The sequence below is a fragment of the Callionymus lyra genome, chromosome 7 (assembly GCF_982586985.1).
Source record: "Callionymus lyra chromosome 7, fCalLyr1.hap1.1, whole genome shotgun sequence".
Taxonomy (NCBI): Eukaryota; Metazoa; Chordata; class Actinopteri; order Syngnathiformes; family Callionymidae; genus Callionymus; species Callionymus lyra.
Window position 1 is genome coordinate 17,242,215 of NC_141824.1, and position 21,534 is coordinate 17,263,748.

General features: G+C 39.8%; 2 protein-coding genes across 2 annotated transcripts; both read right to left on the minus strand.

Moving 5' to 3' along the window:
* Positions 1-3,191: 3,191 nt before the first annotated feature.
* Positions 3,192-8,455, minus strand: LOC148075254 (uncharacterized). Its single transcript, XM_087795583.1, has 6 exons — positions 8,141-8,455; positions 7,497-7,583; positions 7,277-7,422; positions 7,155-7,224; positions 5,144-5,249; positions 3,192-4,342 (listed from the first exon to the last, which is right to left on the minus strand). Exons 1-6 carry the CDS (start codon positions 8,221-8,223, stop codon positions 3,521-3,523), a joined length of 1,314 nt encoding a protein of 437 aa, XP_087651709.1. The 5' UTR covers positions 8,224-8,455; the 3' UTR covers positions 3,192-3,520.
* Positions 8,456-8,999: 544 nt separating this feature from the next.
* LOC148075255 (uncharacterized) lies at positions 9,000-18,515 on the minus strand. The gene is made up of 11 exons (XM_087795751.1): positions 18,284-18,515; positions 17,052-17,171; positions 16,647-16,786; positions 16,495-16,564; positions 15,495-15,615; positions 12,900-14,418; positions 11,820-11,899; positions 11,507-11,573; positions 9,291-9,413; positions 9,185-9,219; positions 9,000-9,114 (listed from the first exon to the last, which is right to left on the minus strand). The coding sequence occupies exons 1-11, from the start codon at positions 18,307-18,309 to the stop codon at positions 9,088-9,090; spliced, it is 2,328 nt and encodes a 775-aa protein (XP_087651877.1). The 5' UTR covers positions 18,310-18,515; the 3' UTR covers positions 9,000-9,087.
* Between the last annotated feature and the right edge of the window lie 3,019 nt (positions 18,516-21,534).

Consider the following 21,534-nt stretch of genomic DNA (forward strand, 5'->3'; position numbering starts at 1 on the left):
ATGGGACGTCTGTGTGGGGGGGCGGGGTCTGCCTCTAATTGGGACGGGAGCTTTTAAAGGGACCAGGACCGTGGAAGTTCTAAAATAAGTCGCGTCGGGATTCAATCAAAACACTGGATAAACAAAGCAGAACTTTTTAGTCAACATCTGAATAAAAAACATAACATTTTCCAGGAATATTTTACTTAAACTTGTTTGTTTTTTTCCTCTGTCGTTACTTTTTGTGATGTAAAAATAATTTGCCTTTATGAAACTGAACTTTTTTTATTTATCATATGACGAGAAACCCTGAGAAATAAGAAATATTTATTATTTTTGTTTTATGACCATTCGATTGGTGAAAAAAAAGAAGTAAAAACTATTAAATAGGTAATTAAATCATTGATCATTTAAAAGGAAAACTACTGACAATATTATTCATATTTTAGCGGTAACTATAGAAATTAAAAACGAAAATATTAATAAACACGTATAAAGTAAAGGAACACACACAAATATAATAAAAAAACACAAAAAAAAACATTGAAAGACTTATCAATAATAAGAATACACTGTTGTTGATGCGCATCAGGTGTTTAAAAAAATATTCAACCATAAGAAAACATTTAACATAATAAGTTCGGCATCATCCAGGTCAGAAATAAAGGAAATTAAAATTAAACGTAGTAGTAAAACTAACCTGTCAAGTTTAGTTAGCGAAAATTAAGCTACTAAAAAAAGACAAGAACTATCTTAAAAATGTAGAAAACAAATAAACTCGGATTTGTTATTTATTACAACAATAGGATGGTCCAATATGAGAAAAATATATTGTCATGAAAGAACAATTATATAATGTATATGTATTTATATATATAGTTATGGTCGTATACTTGTTGAAAGGACATGAACAAATGAAACATACTTGACAATAAAAGTAACATTTCAAATACACAATCAATATCAGGAGTAAAAAAAAAAAAAAAGTGTTTGATGTTGTGTACTTGTGTGTAGTGCAGACTTGTGTAGTGAACTATTACAGTGCTGATGAAAAGTGGATCCGTGCAGTTCCCACAATTGTCATGCTAATGAGGCCCCTCTCCCATTGAGGAATCATTTTGTCAAGATCCACTCTGTTTCCCAGACGCCCCGAATAACTGATGATGAAGACCTGCGCACACAAAGCCGCTTCGCTCTCGCACCAGCAGCCGCGACACAATCCACTTTTTATGACTCACAATGTTGCTGGAAACTGTGTAGACCGAGTACACAACAGGCGCCCTAGAGCACTCGTGTGTTACTGCAGTTGTTGTGTGTAGACACGTGGTAGGTGACATATTATTTAATGTGGTAATCAGTGTAGTATTGAACATAGTAGTTGACAAACTAGATTTATTGGTAGTTAATGTATTAATTAATAAAGCAGACGTATTATGAGTGAATGTCATAGGTCACATGGTATTTAACTAAGTAGTGGACGTGGTGGTATAAATACTATTTAATGTAATATAAGTATAAGTAGTCAACTTAGTAGTAAACAGTATTTTTTTGTATAAGTCGACAAAGTAGAAGTAGAAGTAATGAATTTGGTAGTACAAATTGTATTTCAACCAGTAGTCAACAGTGTTGTTTTACGCATAGTATTTAACACATTAGTTGACATAGTTTGAAGTATAAGTAGTCAATGTAGTAGTACACATATTATTAAACACAGTCGTCGACCTTGTAGAAGTATAAGAAGTCAATGCAGTAGTACAGATAGTATTTAACACAGTTGTCCACATAAAAGTATAAGTAGTCAATTAGTAGAACACGTAGTACTTAACACGGTCATCAACATAGTATAAGTAGTAAATGTGGTAGTACACATAGTATTTAACACAGTAGTTAACATAGTGTGAAGTATAAGAAGTCATTGTGGTAGTACACGTAGTATTTAACACAGTAGTCGACATAGTAGAAGTATTATTAGTAACAGTATTAGTAGTCCACAGCACTACACTAAAGGCAGTGGCAGCATCATATGCAGTAGTTGGTAGTAGAAGTCAAATACAAGCAGCAGTAGAAGACACATGTACTTGTGATAGTTTACTGAGTTAGTAACACCAGAAATATTATGTTTTAGAAAAATTATGCAAGATTGAAACAGTGGTTAATAGCAGAGTGACAACTACTGGCGGACACTTAGTAGTAGAAATACTTAAAGAAGACATAATAGTACTCAAAGTGGTAGTACAGATAGCAGCAACAAACACTAAAAAGTTATCATCGACAATAGTTGTAGAAGACAAAAACAACAAATGGATACTTCCCCCTGTATTTTCTTGTAGTATTTATTTGAAGTATTTGAAGTGTTAGTACTCTGGAAGTCGCCGCCAGTTCTTCCAATTGTTTTTGTTTTGGAGGCCGGACTGATGTTTGATCTCTGACACACACACACGGTCATCTTCACATCAGCCTAACACACTCAGACACACTAAAGAGATGGACGGGGGAGGGGCGGGTCTGAAGGGGAGGGGGTTGTGTGTGTGTGGGTGTGTGTGGTGTGTGTGGTGTGTGTGTGTGTGTGTGTGTGTGTGTGTGTGAGGGGGGGGGGTGACCACCCAGTTAGCAGACAGGTCGCTTTAGTCAACAGATCTCCACGTTTCTGCTGCTCATCCACTGGATTCATGCTGTCACACTCACTCACAACACATCCCGGGCCCTTATTATGGGATGTTAACACACACACTGGTTCAGTGAGAGGCGAGTGTGACCGCCCTCTATAGGAGGCGACATGTAGGAACAGCCTAGACAGACACAGACCTCGTGACTTTGTTGAGCTTAGAAGCTACAAGATGAACGGATGGTCCTCATTTGCAAGAAGACTTAAAAACTGTCGTTTTGACTTCTGGTGGCTCGTGAAGGTCTCGGTGACGGAGCTGGACATGGTTCCCTTCTCTGTACCGTGTGCAGGAATCTGTCGCAGCTCTGTAGTTACAGCAGGAACGTTTCATCACCTCCTGACAGACGAGCGAGTCCCAGCACGCCAGACACTGTGGCAGAACCAGACATGCAGGTGAGGGCGGGGCCACGAGACGCATCAATAGTCTCCTCAACTCTCTAGTGTACTCTCTAATAAGTACTTAATTTACTGACAAATGAAACTAAAGTTGAACTAAAATCCATCTTGAAAATGTAGGAAATTGAATTTTATGTGGCCCTCAGAAAATAAACTCTCATGAAACTACAAAACTGTTCCAGTGGAAATGTCTTTGACAAGGTTGACTTATAATTTTGATCATTCATTACTCAGTTTTTTTAACCTTATTGTATCAATCTTCCATTTTTTTGCAAGATACTTTTAAAATAAAGGGTCTTTAAGTAATATTTGCTTGTGGTCGCCCTCTCAGTGTGGAGTTTGTATGTCTTTGCTTTGTGTGGGTTTACTCTGTTTGGTCCCACAGTCCAAAAACATGATCAAAAAAGGTTAGATTATGGTACTACTTCATTTATATCTGTCTGTCATTTAATGGTGGTCATAATGAAGTGGTCATTTACTCTAGAAATGAACTCTCCCCTCAGACGACACAAAGCCTTTGTGGACGAAGTTCCAGAGTTCCGGGATTTTGTCGTTTATGTTGTAAATATGTTTCTCTTTGCCAGTCCTCTTCAGGTGGTTCTGCGGTCCTGGTCCAGACCCGCCGGCGTGTGAACTCTTGCCCGCTACAGTCGTGGCACTGGTGTGATGTGTCCCATGAAGGTAAAAACCTGCTTCTGACTCTCGTGGACTCGGTTTTTGCTCCGCCGAACGATTCCGGGAAGAATCCATGATCTTGGTCTCTGTGACCTCGGACTGGGGTCGTCCCACAAATCTCTGAGAGGGACCAGGAGTCCACCCGTCTCTGGTCAGACCCGCTCTCTGAGGGATCCTGGAGCCTTGAGTCCTGCTTAACGATGGAACCCCGACGTCTGCTTTCTTTGTAAAGTGATAACCGGGGGAGGGTGTGGTCCATCCTGAGACTAGAGTTCCACTTGGATGGTGGTCCTCTGAGCCGGGGACTTGCTCCGCGTTGGACTGGTATCGCATCCACGCCGTCTCCCCCCCACCCTTCTTCTTCCTCGCCCTCGTCAGGTCAACACTGTCCCGGACTGCCGAGGCCGCTTGAAACACCGAACCCGAGTCGCACGGATTGGACGTTTCCCTTCGCTCGTACCCACAGTCCCTCTTCAGGATCCCTACGATGAACCGAACTCTTCTCTCCGGCAGCTCTTCCGTCTTCACTCTTTCAGAAGCAACTGTTTTCTCAGGACTCAGTTTTTGGGGTACTTTGGAGCCAGGACTTGACCAGGGGTCCGGATCACAGCGGCGAGGATGGTTTTCCTAAAGGGAAAGAAGTAAAAAGAAAAACGTTTCTACAAAAGTATTCACCTCTTCTGTACAGGGATGAGTCGGATAAAGTTTTAATTCTTTAAGCACAGTTGTTGTGTACTTCACGATGACCTACTGACCCTTCTAGGCACTTCTAGGGATCTCTGAAGATGCGTCATCAGAGTCGCGTTTGGTGTCAACATCGGAAACGCAGCTTGACGACTTGATCTTGGTTCGGTCGGTTGAAAAATCCCTGTGACTCGCTCAGCTAAGCTGAACCAGATCTGCGACTCTTCAGCGCTGATCCTTCTACTGATAAACTTTCCTCATGAATACGACCTGCTGAGAACAATGACCTCATACTAGTAGGTTCTGATCGATATCATCGTTGCAGTTACACTGGAGCTTTTCAGATCGACCAGACAGACGGAGCCATCGGATCCGCACCATCAACACGAGGCAGCCGAGCCCCCGAAACAAACAAGCCCACCTCTCTCTACACCACAGCTCCTTTCTAGACCCCGGTTAAATCACCGGGACACGGAGGTCAATCGGGTCATTTGTGTTGTAAAAGAACGCAGTCAAACAACCCTGCAATCCTTATCTTTGTCGGATTAGCCCACAGGGGAAGCAGCCAAGCAACATCTTAGCAGGGGGTGCCTTTTTTTGTGGGGTTAAAAGTGCCAGCAGGTGAGTAGTACTGTAATAAAATGGAACTCTATTTTCTTCCAAGGCTGTTCTGGCGGAGGAACATGAAGACATTTGAGGGACGAACAAACGGTTTCATTGAAATAACAATTGAAACCAGCTCACCTGAACGGGGTTTACGTGGGTCTTCGTTCTACTGCTGACATTAGTGACATCTAGTGGCAGCCGCTTGGAGTGAGGCGAGTTCGATTCCATGGCAAGTTGATGGTTTCTACATGAGAAAAAAAACTGATTTTCTTTGAGTCACAGGATGTTGACGTGAACACAACAGCTCATTGAGTCTAGAGATGAAGTGAGATGAGTCTCTCGACATACAGGCTTGTATATACATTAGTTCCAGGAACATAACGTCCGCTACCCTGGTTAGAGATTCCACCGAACTGTGACATCATCAATCCATGTGTTGTACGCTCGGATATATCTGCAGATTGATCCAACTATTAACTGGATCATCGAGATACTTCAGTACAAAGAGTCCTACTTGGGTGCTCACATGCGTTTTATAAGTACAAGAGTGCGGCCCGGGAGCCACATGTGGTCCTTTGATTGTGTTTGTTCGGCCCTCAGGAGGTCAAAGTATGAATCTGCAGTTTTATTTGTAATTGATCGAATTCAACATATAACAACACTATAAAATGTTTATTTTTGTTTTTTAAGAAATATACCAAAACATGGCTTTTATTATATTTTATATTATATAGTAACTTAAGGAGGTGAAAGTATGAATCTGCATAGTGTACTGAAAGTTTTATTTGTAATTGATCAAATTCAACACTATAAAATGTTTTTTTTTTTTTTTTTAAATATACCAAAACATGGCTTTTATTATATTTTATTTTATATAGTAACTTAAGGGGGTCCAAGTAGGAATCTGCATCCCAACGGCACTGAAAGTTTTACTTGTAATGGATCAAATTCAACATATAACAACACTATAAAATGTTAATTTTAGTTTTTTAAGAAATATACCAAAACATGGCTTTTATTATATTTTATTTTATATAGTAACTTAAAATAACAGTTGTAGCTTATTTGGCTTTTCATGGCTAAATAAGCTTTAGGTTTTGAACCTTTTTACTAATGACCTTGGCCCTTTACAAAAGTCAGAGTATCTGCATCCATCCATCCATCCATCCATCCATCCATCCATCCATCCATCCATCCATCCATCCATCCCTCCCACCATTCCTCCATCCATCCATCCCTCCCACCATTCCTCCATCCCTCCCACCATTCCTCCATCCATCCATCCATCCATCCATCCATCCATCCATCCATCCATCCATCCATCCATCCATCCCTCCCACCATCCATCCATCCATCCATCCCTCCCACCATCCATCCATCAATCCATCCATCCCTCCCACCATTCCTCCATCCATCCATCCATCCATCCATCAATCCATCCATCCCTCCCACCATCCATCCATCCATCCATGGCCCTTTACAAAAGTCAGAGTATCTGCATCCATCCATCCATCCATCCATCCCTCCCACCATTCCTCCATCCATCCATCCCTCCCACCATTCCTCCATCCATCCATCCATCCATCCATCCATCCATCCATCCATCCATCCATCCATCCATCCATCCATCCCTCCCACCATCCATCCATCCATCCATCCCTCCCACCATCCATCCATCAATCCATCCATCCCTCCCACCATTCCTCCATCAATCCATCCATCCCTCCCACCATCCATCCATGGCCCTTTACAAAAGTCAGAGTATCTGCATCCATCCATCCATCCATCCATCCCTCCCACCATTCCTCCATCCATCCATCCCTCCCACCATTCCTCCATCCATCCATCCATCCATCCATCCATCCATCCATCCATCCATCCATCCATCCATCCATCCATCCATCCATCCATCCATCCATCCCTCCCACCATCCATCCATCCATCCATCCATCCCTCCCACCATTCATCCATCAATCCATCCATCAATCCATCCATCAATCCATCCATCCCTCCCACCATCCATCCATCCATCCGTGTTGACATTGATCATTTACCAACCATACACCAGGCCTAATAAAATGTCTAGGCAGACCAAATATTTTATAGTAGTTCAAAAGACAGATGAGGTCAAATGATGAGGTGCTCGTACCCTTGTGAGCCCAGACTGCTCTGGATCTCCACCAGAGCCTCCTCCATCGTCGGCACGGCCCTCCTGAAAACTGTCGACCAAAGTTATGACGGACAGGAGCCCGGACGAGAGGCGTGACTCACGATGCTGTCGCCTCTGAGCCTGACACAGGTGAGCTCTCTGGAACCTCTCCGTCACCTCCTGCAGCTTCTGGCGACGCAGCTGGAGGACGTTGTCTCGGCGTTGTTGCTGCTGCAGCTCCAACTGCTTCCGTTTGTCCTCCAGCGCTCTGCTCACCAGACGGCGGCACATGTGGATGAGTGGATGGGAGAAACAGATGGGTTGATGCGAGCGGCTACTTACTGTCGGCGGCGATTGGTCTCTTTCTTGAACAAGAGAGCTCTGGCTCGGCACAACTTCTGCTTCTCCCCTGGAGGCAACTGATAGTATCTGCATCAGAGCTCAGTTTTCTTTCAAGTTCATGATCACACAAACAATCAGATACTGCCAGGGTTGTGCGAACATCTATACTTTTTTTATATCCCTTTTTTACAATACTGTATCGATATTTATCAGTACTGTATCATTTTGAATAATAAAATTCTGTTTAAAATACAATAATTTAGTTATTTATTTACCATTAAAGTGCAGATATCTTTCAATTAAACTTCCAGCCGCTAGATTGCAGCAGTCATTACGTCCTCTGCAGCTAAAGAAACAATAAAACCCCATGAGATTCCGGTGGTGACTGAGGATGAGAGGATACATTATGTTTGGACACATTTTTGCTTACAAAAAATCGTCAAGAGACATGAGGTCTGTAAATTCTGCAACACCAGAGTCTCGACAATATTAGAAATATATCCTTGTTACTACAGTATCGCAATATATTGGATCGTGATATGTACCGTATCACTAGATTCTCGCAAATACACACCCTTAATACTGACCCACACATATTAGTGTGACACAAAGAACAACACGACACTGACACAGCTGAAGGATACGAGGGGTCAAAGTGGTAGAGGTTGACTTTGTCGCTCATGTTGTTCGGTTCTTTTCCTTCAGGGGAGATTGTGTTGATCTTCATGTGGATGATTGAAGTTGTTTTTTGTCATCTAAAGCTGAACCCACAACTGCGGCGACTTTCTTCTCCGTTAGTCCATAGCTTTCTTCACACAGTGACGTCACACAAACCACAGACTGCTGTGTCTTTTCTGACATCATCAATTATCTTTGTGACAAAGTTTATTCAACACTGAAGGAGGTGGAAACAATTGTTGTTGCTCGTCACGGGTTAATGAAGCTTCATGATGCTTTGGCTTCATTTTATACTCATTAGGTGGCGCTGTTGACCGCTCATTAAATGAACTGAAAATAGTATGACCTAAGGAAGCTTCATGAAGCAGTGACATTATTTTCAGAGTCCACTAGATGGCGGTCTTTGCACTATTTCCCTTTGTTTTGAACAACTGTTCTAATAGACATCACATCATTGTTAAACTGATGGCGCCACCTACTGACCTCTAAACAACATGACACTGCTTCATGAAGCTTCACCAGACCATTACTACAAAAAAGAGATCGGAGAGCAGGCAGTGCCATCTAGTGGTCTCTAAAAATGAAGAGACTGTTTTATGATGCTTCAACTGCTTTTGCTTTTGACGATATTTAAAATGCTAAAACAAAATGTAGCTCTCCTAGTTGCGAGCGTTGAACATGGAAGATCCTGACACCTACCACGTCAGGCTGGGAACAACCCTGGAGAGCTGGGATCTCACACAACATTTGTGATTTTTACATTCTGTTGTTACATACTATGAGGGCCAACACTTGGATTCCACTTGTAAAAAATACATAATTCGATTCAAGAAAATAAAGATTTTAATTAAAAATCTGTTAAGATTATACAGATATTAGTATTAACATAAGGAATCATCCTTTAAAGTGACAATTATTTGTTCCTGTTGTATTTGTCCGCCTAGAATGAAAACAAAAAAAACTTGATGATTAACTTCACCTGATGATTTAGGAGACACAATGCTACTCACAACTCGTGCTTCCAGCCCGGCCTGTTCGCACACGCCTGGAAACAGCAGGAGGGACATGAAGCAACAACACAGACGTCAGATACTATGGTTCATCCAAAGAGCTCACGGTGAAGCTGCTGGTCCAGTCGGTCCAGGGAGAGAAGGATTTTCCTTTCCTCTAACGACAGCGTCAAATGTTCGGTCTGTCGATGCTGCAGAATCGTTGCACTTTCTCGCCGCGGGACGGCAACTGTTGATAGATGTGCGTGTCAAGATTTGTCAATAAAAAAAATGTAGTTTCTGTCCTAGACAATTTAATCAGTATCAAGTGAGAATAAATAACAACATAGTTTGGCCACGAAAACATTCACCATTTCATTATAGAATGTTAAAAAAGCCACACAGTAATAGTGCGATGGTTCAAACCCTCTAAAGGGCCCAACTGTTAAACATCACTTAGGATTGTGGGAAATTTGTGTTCAAGTTCTCAAGGTCTGCAGCTCATTCCTCGTCACCACAGTGTAGTGAGAGCTTAAACATGAATCTAATTTGTTCCAGAGTGAATGAACCATTTCCTGCTGAAGTCATGAGAAACAATATAATAAAACAAACAAAAAAATGCATCGTAAAATAGAAATAAAACCAAAAAATTCCCAAAAGAAAAATAGAATTGAGGCTACAGGTTTAGAAGAGCAGTGACTGTCGGTAAATCTGCACGAAACAACACATGTTTAACATCTACAGGGACACAACCCATGACAAGAACACAATTCCGAACCTGTCATCTCCATCCTTCGCCTACTTTGATCTCTGTACACGCCCACTGCTGCGTTCAGGCACGTCGTAAAATCACCTTTGTTGTGTTGATAATTACACTGTGTTGTGCTGGAAAAAGTGGATCAGTTCTAGATCATGTTTTCTGGAGTTTACAGTTTGAATTTGGAAGGTTGCAGAGCTTTCCAGTTTGGAGACGTGGTGTAATATATATATATATATATATATATATATATATATATATATATATATATATATATATATCTTTTGAAATATAATGCAATATATCGTGGTACTTTAACTTATGATAGAGGCATTTCATCTTTTAGTTTCGATTTTTCAACTGGGTTGAAAGAAAAATATGACTTCCACACTCCAAAACACTAGATGGCGCCAAAGAAAACACAATGGAAAAGTTGTTTTTGTTTATATATCTTTTGAAATATAATGCAATATATCACGGTACTTTAACTTATGATAGAGGCATTTCATCTTTTAGTTTTCGATTTTTCAACTGGGTTGAAAGAAAAATGTGACTTCCACACTCCAAAACACTAGATGGCGCCAAATAAAACACAATGGAAAAGTTGTTTTTAACCAGATGGTTTTGACTTGCTTTGATTAATACTTAATAACGAGTCAAATTGTGTTTTTAGTTGTGTAGAATATGTCAAGATATTACAATATTGGGATATACTGTATGTCGTAATACTTTAGCAGACCTAGGCAAAGTGAATACCAAGGGCCACATGTGGCCCTTACCCTTTATATGTTCAAGTATGCATTTATCTGATAGGTAATTTAATTTTGTAGTTATTTATATTATTTTTATCAACATACAGGGGTCCCTCGCTTAAATATAACCCGCGATTGACCAAATCCGCGAAGAAATGAGCTTTAGTTTTTACAATAATTATAAATGTTTTAAGGCCATAAAACCCCTAACCACACACTTTATACACTTTTCTCAGACAGGCATTAACATTTTCTCACAGTTTTCTCTCTATTAAAACACTCAAAGTTCAAACTTTCACAGATTTGAAAAAAACAAGTACAATATAAGTAAATAAAACGTAATAAGGAGGAACACTGGCTGTATTTCTTTTTTGTGAACATTTCTTATTCCTAAAGTAAACTATCTTGACAGGCCCTTACAAAAGTCAGATTATATAATGTGGCCCCTGAGGATATTTAATTGTCTCACCTCTGTAAGGTAAGGTAAGGTAAGGTAAAACTTTATTGATCCCTCAGGAGGTCTCCTTCAGGAAATTGTTTTAAAAAAAAGTATACATTTAAAAAATTATAGTAAAAAAAATTAATAAAAACAGAAAATTATAGAAATTGCTGCGGAGCTACTGGAGAGGCAGCCGTCCCCGTCGGCGCCTTTAATCTGTACTCTACTATCGTGACAAAACTCTAAACAATTACATTAAAACCATCTCAAGATTTGACTTGAATTATTCATCCGTGGGTTGAGACGTTCATCATCAGCTGAGAAATGTGTGTTTTCACTTTCAGTATAAAACTCGGCCGCCTTCTACACACAGCAGCACAACTGAATCACAATACCTTCCTCTGTGGTGGTCTGGCAGGTGTGGGTCTCTGGTCTGGATGAGTCTGCTGCTTCTTTCCTTTGCTGCAGAAGACACAAGTAGAACAAACACCTGATTTTCTTAATTCTAGACCAGCACAAATAAACGTGAATCACCAAAATACACCCATAATTGACCTAAACAGTGTCACCATAAATGAGTTGACTAAATTATCCCAGCCTTGAAAAAACACTGAAGTTTGTCACTCTCAGCAGAGACATGTCAACAAGTCAAAACGAAACTAATCCTGACTAATAACTTCCTGTTCTTCACCAGAGGCTTGTGTGTACCTGAGACCAGCTTGGAGGTCTGTTGCTGATCTGGCCTGAGGGCGGTCGGACCTTCTCTCCTCCCACAGCACGACCGTCAGCTGGTAGAGAAGGAAAAGGTTTCATGAGGAATAAAGTACCATCATGTTGAAGAAAAATCATCACTTGTTATATAATTCAAAGTTCACTCTTGACACGCATGTGATGGTTTTGTTTGTGACATTAGAAGCAATTAATCTGCTGTGAACACCTTAAATAAAATAAAACTCCAACCTGGAGTTTGAACTTATATCATCATGAACTCTAAACATTACTGAAGGTCTGATGGAGCTTCATGAAGCAGTGTCATTATCTTCAGAGTCCACTAGATGGCGGTCTCTGCACTATTTTCCTCTGTTTTGAACGACTGTTCTAATGAAACATCACATCATTGTTAAACTGATGGCGCCACCTACTGACCTCTAAACAACATGACACTGTTTCATGAAGCTTCATCAGATCATCGCTACTAGACAGACATGAATAATCAAACTCAGATGACGTTTTGAACAATTTAAAATCGAGATATATAAGAAAAGAACATTTTCGCTTATTGTCAAGTCAGTATCCAGGTGCTTTAAGCTGCTGTTGTAGGACCTGAAACATTCCTTCCAACTCAAGTAGAATCCCTTTCAGACTCACCTTTTACCTAAATAAACACTCTCACCCCCTCTCAGTGATTTCAGCAGAACAGCTGTGCGTTTTAATCCCACTGATCATTCAGGAGTTATGATACTGTCTGTGTAATTCTTGACTCAACCACAGGTGAATCTGGTCTGGGTTTGGTTGGTCCTACTACCATAACAAAAGGCCCCAGTTTTGTTTTGTTTACCGTTATTTATATTAATTTAGTTTGTGTTGTGTAAAAGGAAACCAGTTGGTCAATAATTATTAATTGAATTTTGTGTGTGTGTTTCTATGGACTCTTTAACTACTGGAAAATATGCTTTTTAATGTCTGAATCAATGTTTATTTTCAAGTAAAATAGTGGATTACTAAACCATTGGATCACTCTAGTTTAACGTTCTAGTCAGGATATCAGAAGTCAACAAGTACATTTACCATTCTGGGAGGTCAAAGCGCTGCGGACCGAGTGCCACAGCTCTGAGATCTGCTCTTCGGTCGGAGTGCATTCTAAACAAATGCTTCTCCCGGCGCTCGCCTGCTCTGCTCGGTCTGCAGGGAACGACCTCGGCCTGACCTTCGGAGTGCTCTCAGACGGCCCGGACGGTGTGAGAGTATTCGAGTCGATGCCGGTCACGTGAGGAGGGCGAAGCGAGTCGTCTTGTTGACGGTCCGCGGCGGCAGAAGTCGTGCCATATGGAGGGGCGTGGCGGGTGCGAGGAGGAGGTGGGCGGGGCGCTATCATCTTCCCTTGCGTCTTGGCAATCCGACTCACCTCGGTGGCAGATTGGGGTCGCACGGCGATGCCCTTTCTGGTCCGCAGCGTAACCGAACCTTCCCTGGCTCTCTCGCAGCGCTCTCTCCAGGGGACCGAGGGGCCGTCGGTGCGGGCGACACACGGTTGCACCTTGACCTCGCCTGTGGGTTCCGGGGGCAAGTTGACTTGAACCCCAGCATCTGCCCATGCTTGCTTTGTAAAGTGATAACCGGTCGTGATGCCGCGCCCGTGTTTGGAACCCCCCGGGACCGTCCCTGCACGGTGGTCCTGCGACTGAGATGAATGACACAATTTCCCCGTCGTCTGTTCGTCCTCTTGCCCGCCATCGAACCAGCGCAGCTTCTTCTTCACCGCCCTCGCTCCGTCCTTCTCTTTCGCCCTGGCTCGGGTCAGTTCCACGCTGTCCCTGATCGCCAAAGCCACTTGCTGAGCGAACACGACGTCATCGCGAAAATGAACGGCGTCTTTCTGTAGCTGATTCCTGAGAATCCCTTTCATGAACTGGTCCCTGTCTGTTGGGTCACAGGTCGCCATGGCAACCGAGTATTTCCCCTCATCCTCCACGCATCTGACCGCTTCTGTAGCACGTGTTTGATGCAGCAGTGTTTTATGAACGGGCTTCTCGTTCTTGGCGCTGGATAGTCTGTTGAGGTCATTTTTAGGATGTTCTTGTTTAGTTTCTTGACCGGACGTGTTGTCGCTGCTGCTGTGACTCGACAAGATATTGGGGTGATGCACCAATATAGCGTCTTTTCCAGGTGATGGAAGAATCGGGGCCGACGGAAGTTTCAACGGCGTGTCGTTCCCGAGCATCTGCTGCTTCAAGTCCAGAATGCGCTCGTGAAGGGAGCCGCAGAATTCTCCGTTCCCACAAGCAGCTTTAATAGAGCGGACGACGGCGTCACTGTGTCCTGCATCGGCGCCCACAAGCGTGAAAAGTTGTTGTTTGTCCAAATAAGGCTGTGTATCGGATTTCCAGTTCTTGTTGTGGAGCTCCTCGGATTCCTCAAGTTTCCGCACGAAGAACGGAGTGAGGCCAGACGACGGGGAAGTGAAGTTCACTCTGTCCCGGTGAAGACGAGGCCTGTCGGCGTCGAACAGGAAGAAGGACGACGGACTCTCCAGACTGTCTTTCAACACAAGACTCTCAGAGTTCTTCCTGTTAGCAGGACGGTTGTTCTGTAAAAAAAACACCTTTTAGTTCATTCTCACACGAAAAGCCTTCAATAAATAACCTTGAATTAATTAAAAAAATTGATTACATAAACTTCTGTCTCTTTATAACTTGACTTATTCTAACCTTTAACCTTTTTCTTTTGGTCAATTATTCATGATTCACAATCGTTTCCTCAAACTCAAGAACACTTATTTTGCCCACAAAGACATTTTTGTGTTCACCAACACATGCTCAGACGCACAAGAATGTATTCAGTTTTATTTAGTTATTTCATGTCATGGGGTGGGGTCAGAGTTTTGGGTTGTCTCAGCTACTTAGGGTGACATGTCCATACACCTTAAACTATCTAGAGTCGTCCATTTCCCTGTGTCTGATAGATGTGGGAGGAAACAAGCGTATCCAGACGACAAGAACAACATGTACAATTATACGCTTGAATCTCTCTATCTTCTATTATGTCGATGCCTTGTTGACCAGCTTCTAATAGTTACAGTTCATTTAGTAACAACAAATTAAGTAAGAGTATGTTGTTGTGTTATTGAACCAAATAATATTTCCTCAGGGGCCACATTAAATACCTTGATTTTTGCAAGGCATTTAAAAAAAGGGGGGAATATCAATGAAAAATAAACACAATTGAATATTGTTTTGATTGTTTAAGCGCTTTGTGACCCTGGTCTAGAAAAGCGCTATACAAATAATAAATTACTTACTTATAATTATGCCAATTAAATATTTAGAAACCATTCATTTAAAAATTAATTAAAATAACTGTTCTTTTATAAAATATGAACTCAATAAATATTTACAAAAAAATAAAAGGCTGAAAGATGTTTAGAAAATTATAGTAAGAGTGATGAATAGATATAATAATAATAATAATAATAATAATAATAATAATAAATACAAATAAAATTGTTGCTGTCCACCAGAGGAACATTTGGAGAAGTGTGAAGACCAATCCAGAGACTATTTATAAAGTAATTAAGCAAGTAATTAAACTTTATATTATTTATATAAAAAATAACATGTTGCCAAACATGAAGAAAGAGTGTGTTGTGTTCATATGGACTCTTACATTTGTAACGTCCTTGTGTTTGTTGACATCAGTTTTCAGCCCTTGATGCTCGATCCCAGGAGACCGAGGCCGAGGAGACGAGTCGATCACCAGAGTGGTCTTTGACGGACTGTATCCGCTCCTGCAGAGAAGAATAGATGCGTGAATATTAATCTATTTGACTATGAACACTGAATAACAAAGTACTTTTGCTCCTACCTGAAGCATTTAATGAACTAAATTAAACTCCAAACTCTTACCTTCAAGTACTGCTTTTCAATTATTCATGTAAACATCACTACCAGCAATAAGAAAATTAAACGATGTATGGCGCCCTCTGTTGGTAAGTCATGTGTACCACATGTTACCATGTGTTAAAATGTTTCGATAAGCATCATTTCTATTCTTTTTTTAGGGACTATATATATATATATATATATATATTACATTTCATCATATATGCATAGGATTAATGACCCTGTATAAGACAAATATTGGCTTGTGGCAAGTTTTGGAATCTTTCAAAAACTTCATCAAATGAATGTTATCAAGAAAGTCATCCGTGTATTTTGTAAAATAAATAAATACATGGCTAATATCTGAGGTCAGGTCACAGTGGCAGCCGCTAGAGTCAAGAGGTCCAGACATCCCTTTCAAAAAACCCTTCTCTAGCACTTCAGAGAGATACATCAACCTTCCAGAGTCCTGGCTCGGACCCAGGGCCTCCTCCCTGATGAACACGTCAAAGGGACATCCTGACAACAACTGCCTTCTCTTGAAGGGTCAGAGGTTCTACTCCCAGTGTCGCCTGGAAGACTGAGCTTGAGTCAAGACAGAGAAACTCTTGATCTCCAGTTGCAGAACTCCTCAGCTTTTTCCCCTCACCGGAGCCTCAAGACGCTCACTTGTGAACCACAATCTTATGGACAGTGTTATACAATATCTTAGCATGAACAATCCTCATTCATTTACATGTTGATAGTAAACTCGTCGCACGAATATTGGTAAACATTGGTTTCACCTGTGCCCATTTAAGTTGCTTTTAATTTCATCCAGCGCCTCTTCGATGGTCGGGATGTTCCTTCCAAAGACTGCAACACAATGAAAGATAGTTTCAGAAAAAGCATATTAAAACGTTGCCTAGTTTTAGTTTTAGTTGGGGGATTTACGTACGTTGACGCTGAGAAGGCTGAAGATGAGCTTTTTGGAAGCGCTCGGTCGCCTCCTGTATTCGCTGTCGCCGCAGTTGGAGGACCTTCTCTCGCAGTTGTTGCTCACGAACGTCCCTCTGCTTCTGTTTGTCCTCCAGAGCCCTTGATCCACGGAAGAGATTCATCAGACGGAATTACTTCATGCATTCGTCACTTAGACAATCAGTTTGACTTCACATGAGCAACATTCATGACCATACATAGAAGCTTCCACTTGACTGAATTATCCTCAGTTAAATGTCCATTAATCACTAAAGATTAAGTGCTAACAGATAAAAAAGTCACTAAAGACGTCCGGTCACAAGTGATATAAATAAAAAGAACAAACAACAACAATATAAAATAGCAGAGCAGGAATATAACTGACCTCCTCCGTCGATTCGTCTCTAGGATGAGTCTCCTAGCTCGTGCTTTTCGCAGCTTCTGCTCGTCAGAGAAAAGTTGTTCCTTCGCTTCACATCCTTTATCTGCTGCTGAAATTGTATTTCTGGGAGAGAAGGCTGAGGAAAATTAGACTCACCTGAGTTCAGAGTTACTCTATGAAATTAAACTTAATCTGAGTTCTGCCAACCAGAATAATACAGTTTTGATTGACATGGATGAGGAGGAGAGAAGATGAGGAAGAGGTGGTGGTAAAGAAAGGTATACTAGGGGTCGGGGGTCATAGATCTAGAGAGTGTAGGTAGGGGGAACATAACTGCAGCAAGGATAGAACTCTGAAGTCATATGTTTGGAGACTCGTTTAAACGAAAGCTACTTTTTTAATTACAGTAACTTATTAAATTTAAAAAATCAAAGTGGGAAAGAAGACACACTTTAGTTGTTTCTGTTTGAAATGAGAGAAAGTGACTTTTAGGTTTATGTCACAGTATTAAGAGTCAAGAGTTAAAGCTGGTCAAGAGCTGAACACATCATGTGACTTGCCTTACAGGAATTAAAAAAAGACAACCAGCAAACTTGAAAAGAGTGAACAAAACGTAAACGAAAAAATATATAAATGCCAATAACATTTACAAATGAGTTGAAATGCATATTTTTTTCTAAATATGATCTTAATATTAACTCAAATAATTTTGAGCGGCAGGAATATTAAAAGACAAAGAAAAAAAAAAGAATAAAATAACTTTTTGTAAGGCATTTCAAAAAAGGGGGGAATATCAATGAAAAATAAACACAATTATGACATTTAAATATTTAGAAACCATTAAATTAAAATAAAGTTTCTTTGATAAAATATGAACTCAATAAATATTTACAAAAAAGTAAAAGGCTGATAGATGTTTAGAAAGTTATAGTGAGAGTGATGAATAGATATAATAATAATAATAATAAATACAAAATTGTTGCTGTCTTCCATCAGAGGAACATTTGAAGAAGTTTGAAGACCAAGTCAGAGAGTATTTATAAAGTAATACTGTATATTAATATGATTATTATACAGCACCAAACAATACATTGTGTATAGAAAACACACTATGTTGCCAAACAATAATAAAATACTGTAGTAAAAATCATCAAAACGAACAACAACTATGGTTGTATTATGAGATACTTTATAAAAACGTGAGGAACTAAATAAAATACCTCGATAAAGGATACGAGTGAAGGTAGAAGTTCTTTTGCATCTTGTTCTCGTCCGGCTGTGGAGGTAGCTCGGTGGCTAGCTTGCTAAGCTAACATCTATCTCTTCGCTAACTCTTCCATTCTACACGTACGACGTTTATATTTAATATTCTGACTTTTTAAGACTCAAAAACAAACGCAAAAGAGCAGGAGAAGACGACAATAACAGACGGTTGACGGTTCAACTCCGCGACAGAAACTAGGGACGCATTTCCTTGGCAACGACTTTTGGGCGCTACTGCCGCGTGTCCTGCAGGGGGCGCCACATCGGTCGCTGCCTTCAGGTGCGTTATATATTTGCGTGAATGCTTATGTAAGCGTTTTAAATGTGAATCAACACTAGTATATAGAACAATGCAGCAATTCAAGATAAATGTTCTTTTAGAAATGAAATATATTCGTCTTACAACATATTTTAGTTTTGCCATACATATAGTAAAGACACGTCTTTAATAATTTAGTTAGTGACTTATTCATTTACGTTTCACGTTTTTACCTTAACCACTATTTATTATTTATATTCATGTGATATTTTGTTTAGCGTATAAAAAACAGTTCTGGCTGATGCGTTCAAAGCGAAGAGAACAGGTTCGATAGCATGTGCAAATACCACCCCCTGCTGGTGTGAATAGGAAATTATTTAGCGCAACTCGGCAGTGCCTTATATATAAATATTTAGTTTAAATTATTCTTAAATTAAAGTTTAGATCCTACACTGTATCTGTACAACAAATCGTTTTATTGATTTAATAACATATGAAGTAAAACGCAACTGCACTTTTAGTTTAAATACTTCAGCTCAGATTAATTTATCAATATTTCATAGATTAGTATTTGTGCGACTGGGGGATTATGTTTTCAGGTCGTATTTATAATACAAATAAAGTACAACTTAATTATCCATATTTTCAGTGTTTTTCCTTAAAATATTTCAAGTATAGAACCGACTGATATGAGAAGTTCCCACTTCGACCAACACAAGCTCAATCATCTTCAAATGTTGAAACCACAAAAAAGAGGAAATTATTTTTTTTGGGTGGAATCAAAAACGATATTTGTTCAACTTTAAATCATTGTTCTAGGATGCGGATGAAAGTATGAGTTGAACCGAATCTTAAATGAGCCAATATACAGAGAACAACTTACGTTCATAAGTACACTGTGGTTTTAAAAGATTTATTGGCAAAAACTTTTGTACTTACAGTATTTCTAAATCTTCAAGGACCTCAGAGAAAAATATATTAAATGAAGTCGGAATTTTAAGTCTTTCAAAATGACAAATTCTACAAATAATCAATTTGAAGTCTTGATGAAGATGTCGAGTCAAAAGCTTAAATCAGAATATTTCGCCTTTTTAGAAGTTTCAATCTAAAGATAGTGACTTTACACTTTCAGTTCAAATTTGTCAAAATTTCGAGACAAGATGATGTTGAGTTTGGGTCACAAAACTTCTGGTTTTCAGTGTCGCTGTTGAGTCGTTATAACAAAAATGCAATAATGTTGAGAATGTTAAGAGTGAACTTCACATCATGTGACTGATCATGCTGTAATAAACACAAACAAATATTAACTGGTGGAACAAGTCAGAGAAAACAGATCTTCAAAACTCCAAAAACAGGTTCAGGTGGTCAGAGGTTCTTTTTAACGGTCTCTGAGAGAAACCTTGCTTTAGGGCTTCACACACGCTAACACAACTCTGGCTTCACTTATGAATATCAGGAGTGAGGAGTTTGAACCTGGTGGGGTTTTTTGGAAATCTGTGAATCACTGAGTTGCTTCCTTTCAGGATCTCAAAGTGGTCCAGTGCAAACATCTGCTCCGGGGTCTGAGAGTCTGAAAAGTAAAGATTGATAGAACTACCGAAGAGACAGAAGAAGCCTTTGAAGAACAGTTTGATGCTTTGATTTTTGTTACAGGCACAGATACAGTTGAACATTTGGATTTTATATTTTGTCTTGTTTATTCTACCAGACCATGTCTTCATCCTGCTGAAACTGAAGGACTTCCAATCATCACAACAAATATTCAGAGCTGAATTCGAGGTACTTAGCTCTGGTCCTATCAGGTCCAATATTCAATGAACCACAACAACAACGAAGCATACGTTTGTAATTTATGAAAAACTGTTGTCGGAAAATTGATACCTCACCCCAGGAAGAACGTAATACTATTACACCCCTGTCTGTTTGTAACTGGTGAAGGTATGTTAATAAAAAAGACAGTACAAAAGTAATTACTTGTAATTTTTTGTTGCTTGTGAATTTTTTTTATTCATCACTCCCTCAAAGAAACATCAATGTACCTGATTTTCACACCAAAACTTCATTCAACTTTTAAAAACACTTTACTTCTACTCTACTAATTGTACCATTTATTTTACTACTAATTCTAACCTACTTTTACCATGGGATGTTCAATTGTATTTGATACAGTTGCATTATGGGATGTCAAATTGTACTTGATACAGTTTTATTAAGGGATGTCCAATTCTACTGGATAAAGTTATATTATGGGATGTTTACAGATTCATCAGAAGCAGCATTAGCACTGCATTTTCTTCTGGAAATGCAATTTTCTAGTTAAATTTTATGATAAACTTGAAAATATTATTCAGATAAAAAGGTGACATTTATAAACAAGAAATACCCCTCAAAACAGAACTATATTATTATATTATTAATAGAAAATTGTGACATTTTTATGACAGTAATTGTCATATTTAATAATTTACATTTTAATTAAATAAAATGATGCAAGTTTGGTATGCCCATCTAATTGTGCTAAAACATGTTTTTTTTTTAAAATCAAATCAGTGTGAAATGTCGGCCATGCTTTTACAGAATTACCTAAGCCTGTATTATAATCTTATGCATAATTCATCACATTTAATGAAAATCACATTTGTGCAGCTCGGTCGAGCGCATTGTTGGTCAACAAAACCTGATGCCTGCAGCGCACAGAGATGAACCACCTTGGGTTGAAAGTGTTGCTGCTCGGGTCACACCCGGAAAGTTGTCAGGGCGCCGCCCACTGAGAAGACACCTACGTGAGGGAGCTCAGGTGGGACTCAGGACCAGAGAGTATTGGACGCTGGTGAGACACTGGAGGAGTCAATACAGCTCTGAGGTAAGTGAGAACAATTAGAAAAAAATAGAGAATTTTTATTGATCAATAAATAAGTAACATTCAGAATTAATCTGGTGAATGTGTTTGAACTATTAATAAGA

Excerpts from the sequence above, each read along its gene's own strand:
- LOC148075254 (XM_087795583.1), bottom strand. The coding sequence starts at position 8,223 with ATGAAGATCAACACAATCTCCCCTGAAGGAAAAGAACCGAACAACATG. Across the intron at positions 7,423-7,496 it reads GAGACCAATCGCCGCCGACA|AGCGCTGGAGGACAAACGGA; the intron begins GTAAGTAGCCGC and ends TCTGGTGAGCAG. Across the intron at positions 7,225-7,276 it reads GGCTCAGAGGCGACAGCATC|TTTTCAGGAGGGCCGTGCCG; the intron begins GTGAGTCACGCC and ends TTTGGTCGACAG.
- LOC148075255 (XM_087795751.1), bottom strand. The coding sequence starts at position 18,309 with ATGCAAAAGAACTTCTACCTTCACTC. Across the intron at positions 17,172-18,283 it reads AAGAACTTCTACCTTCACTC|AAATACAATTTCAGCAGCAG; the intron begins GTATCCTTTATC and ends CTTCTCTCCCAG. Across the intron at positions 9,414-11,506 it reads CCAGACCACCACAGAGGAAG|TTGCCGTCCCGCGGCGAGAA; the intron begins GTATTGTGATTC and ends ATCTATCAACAG.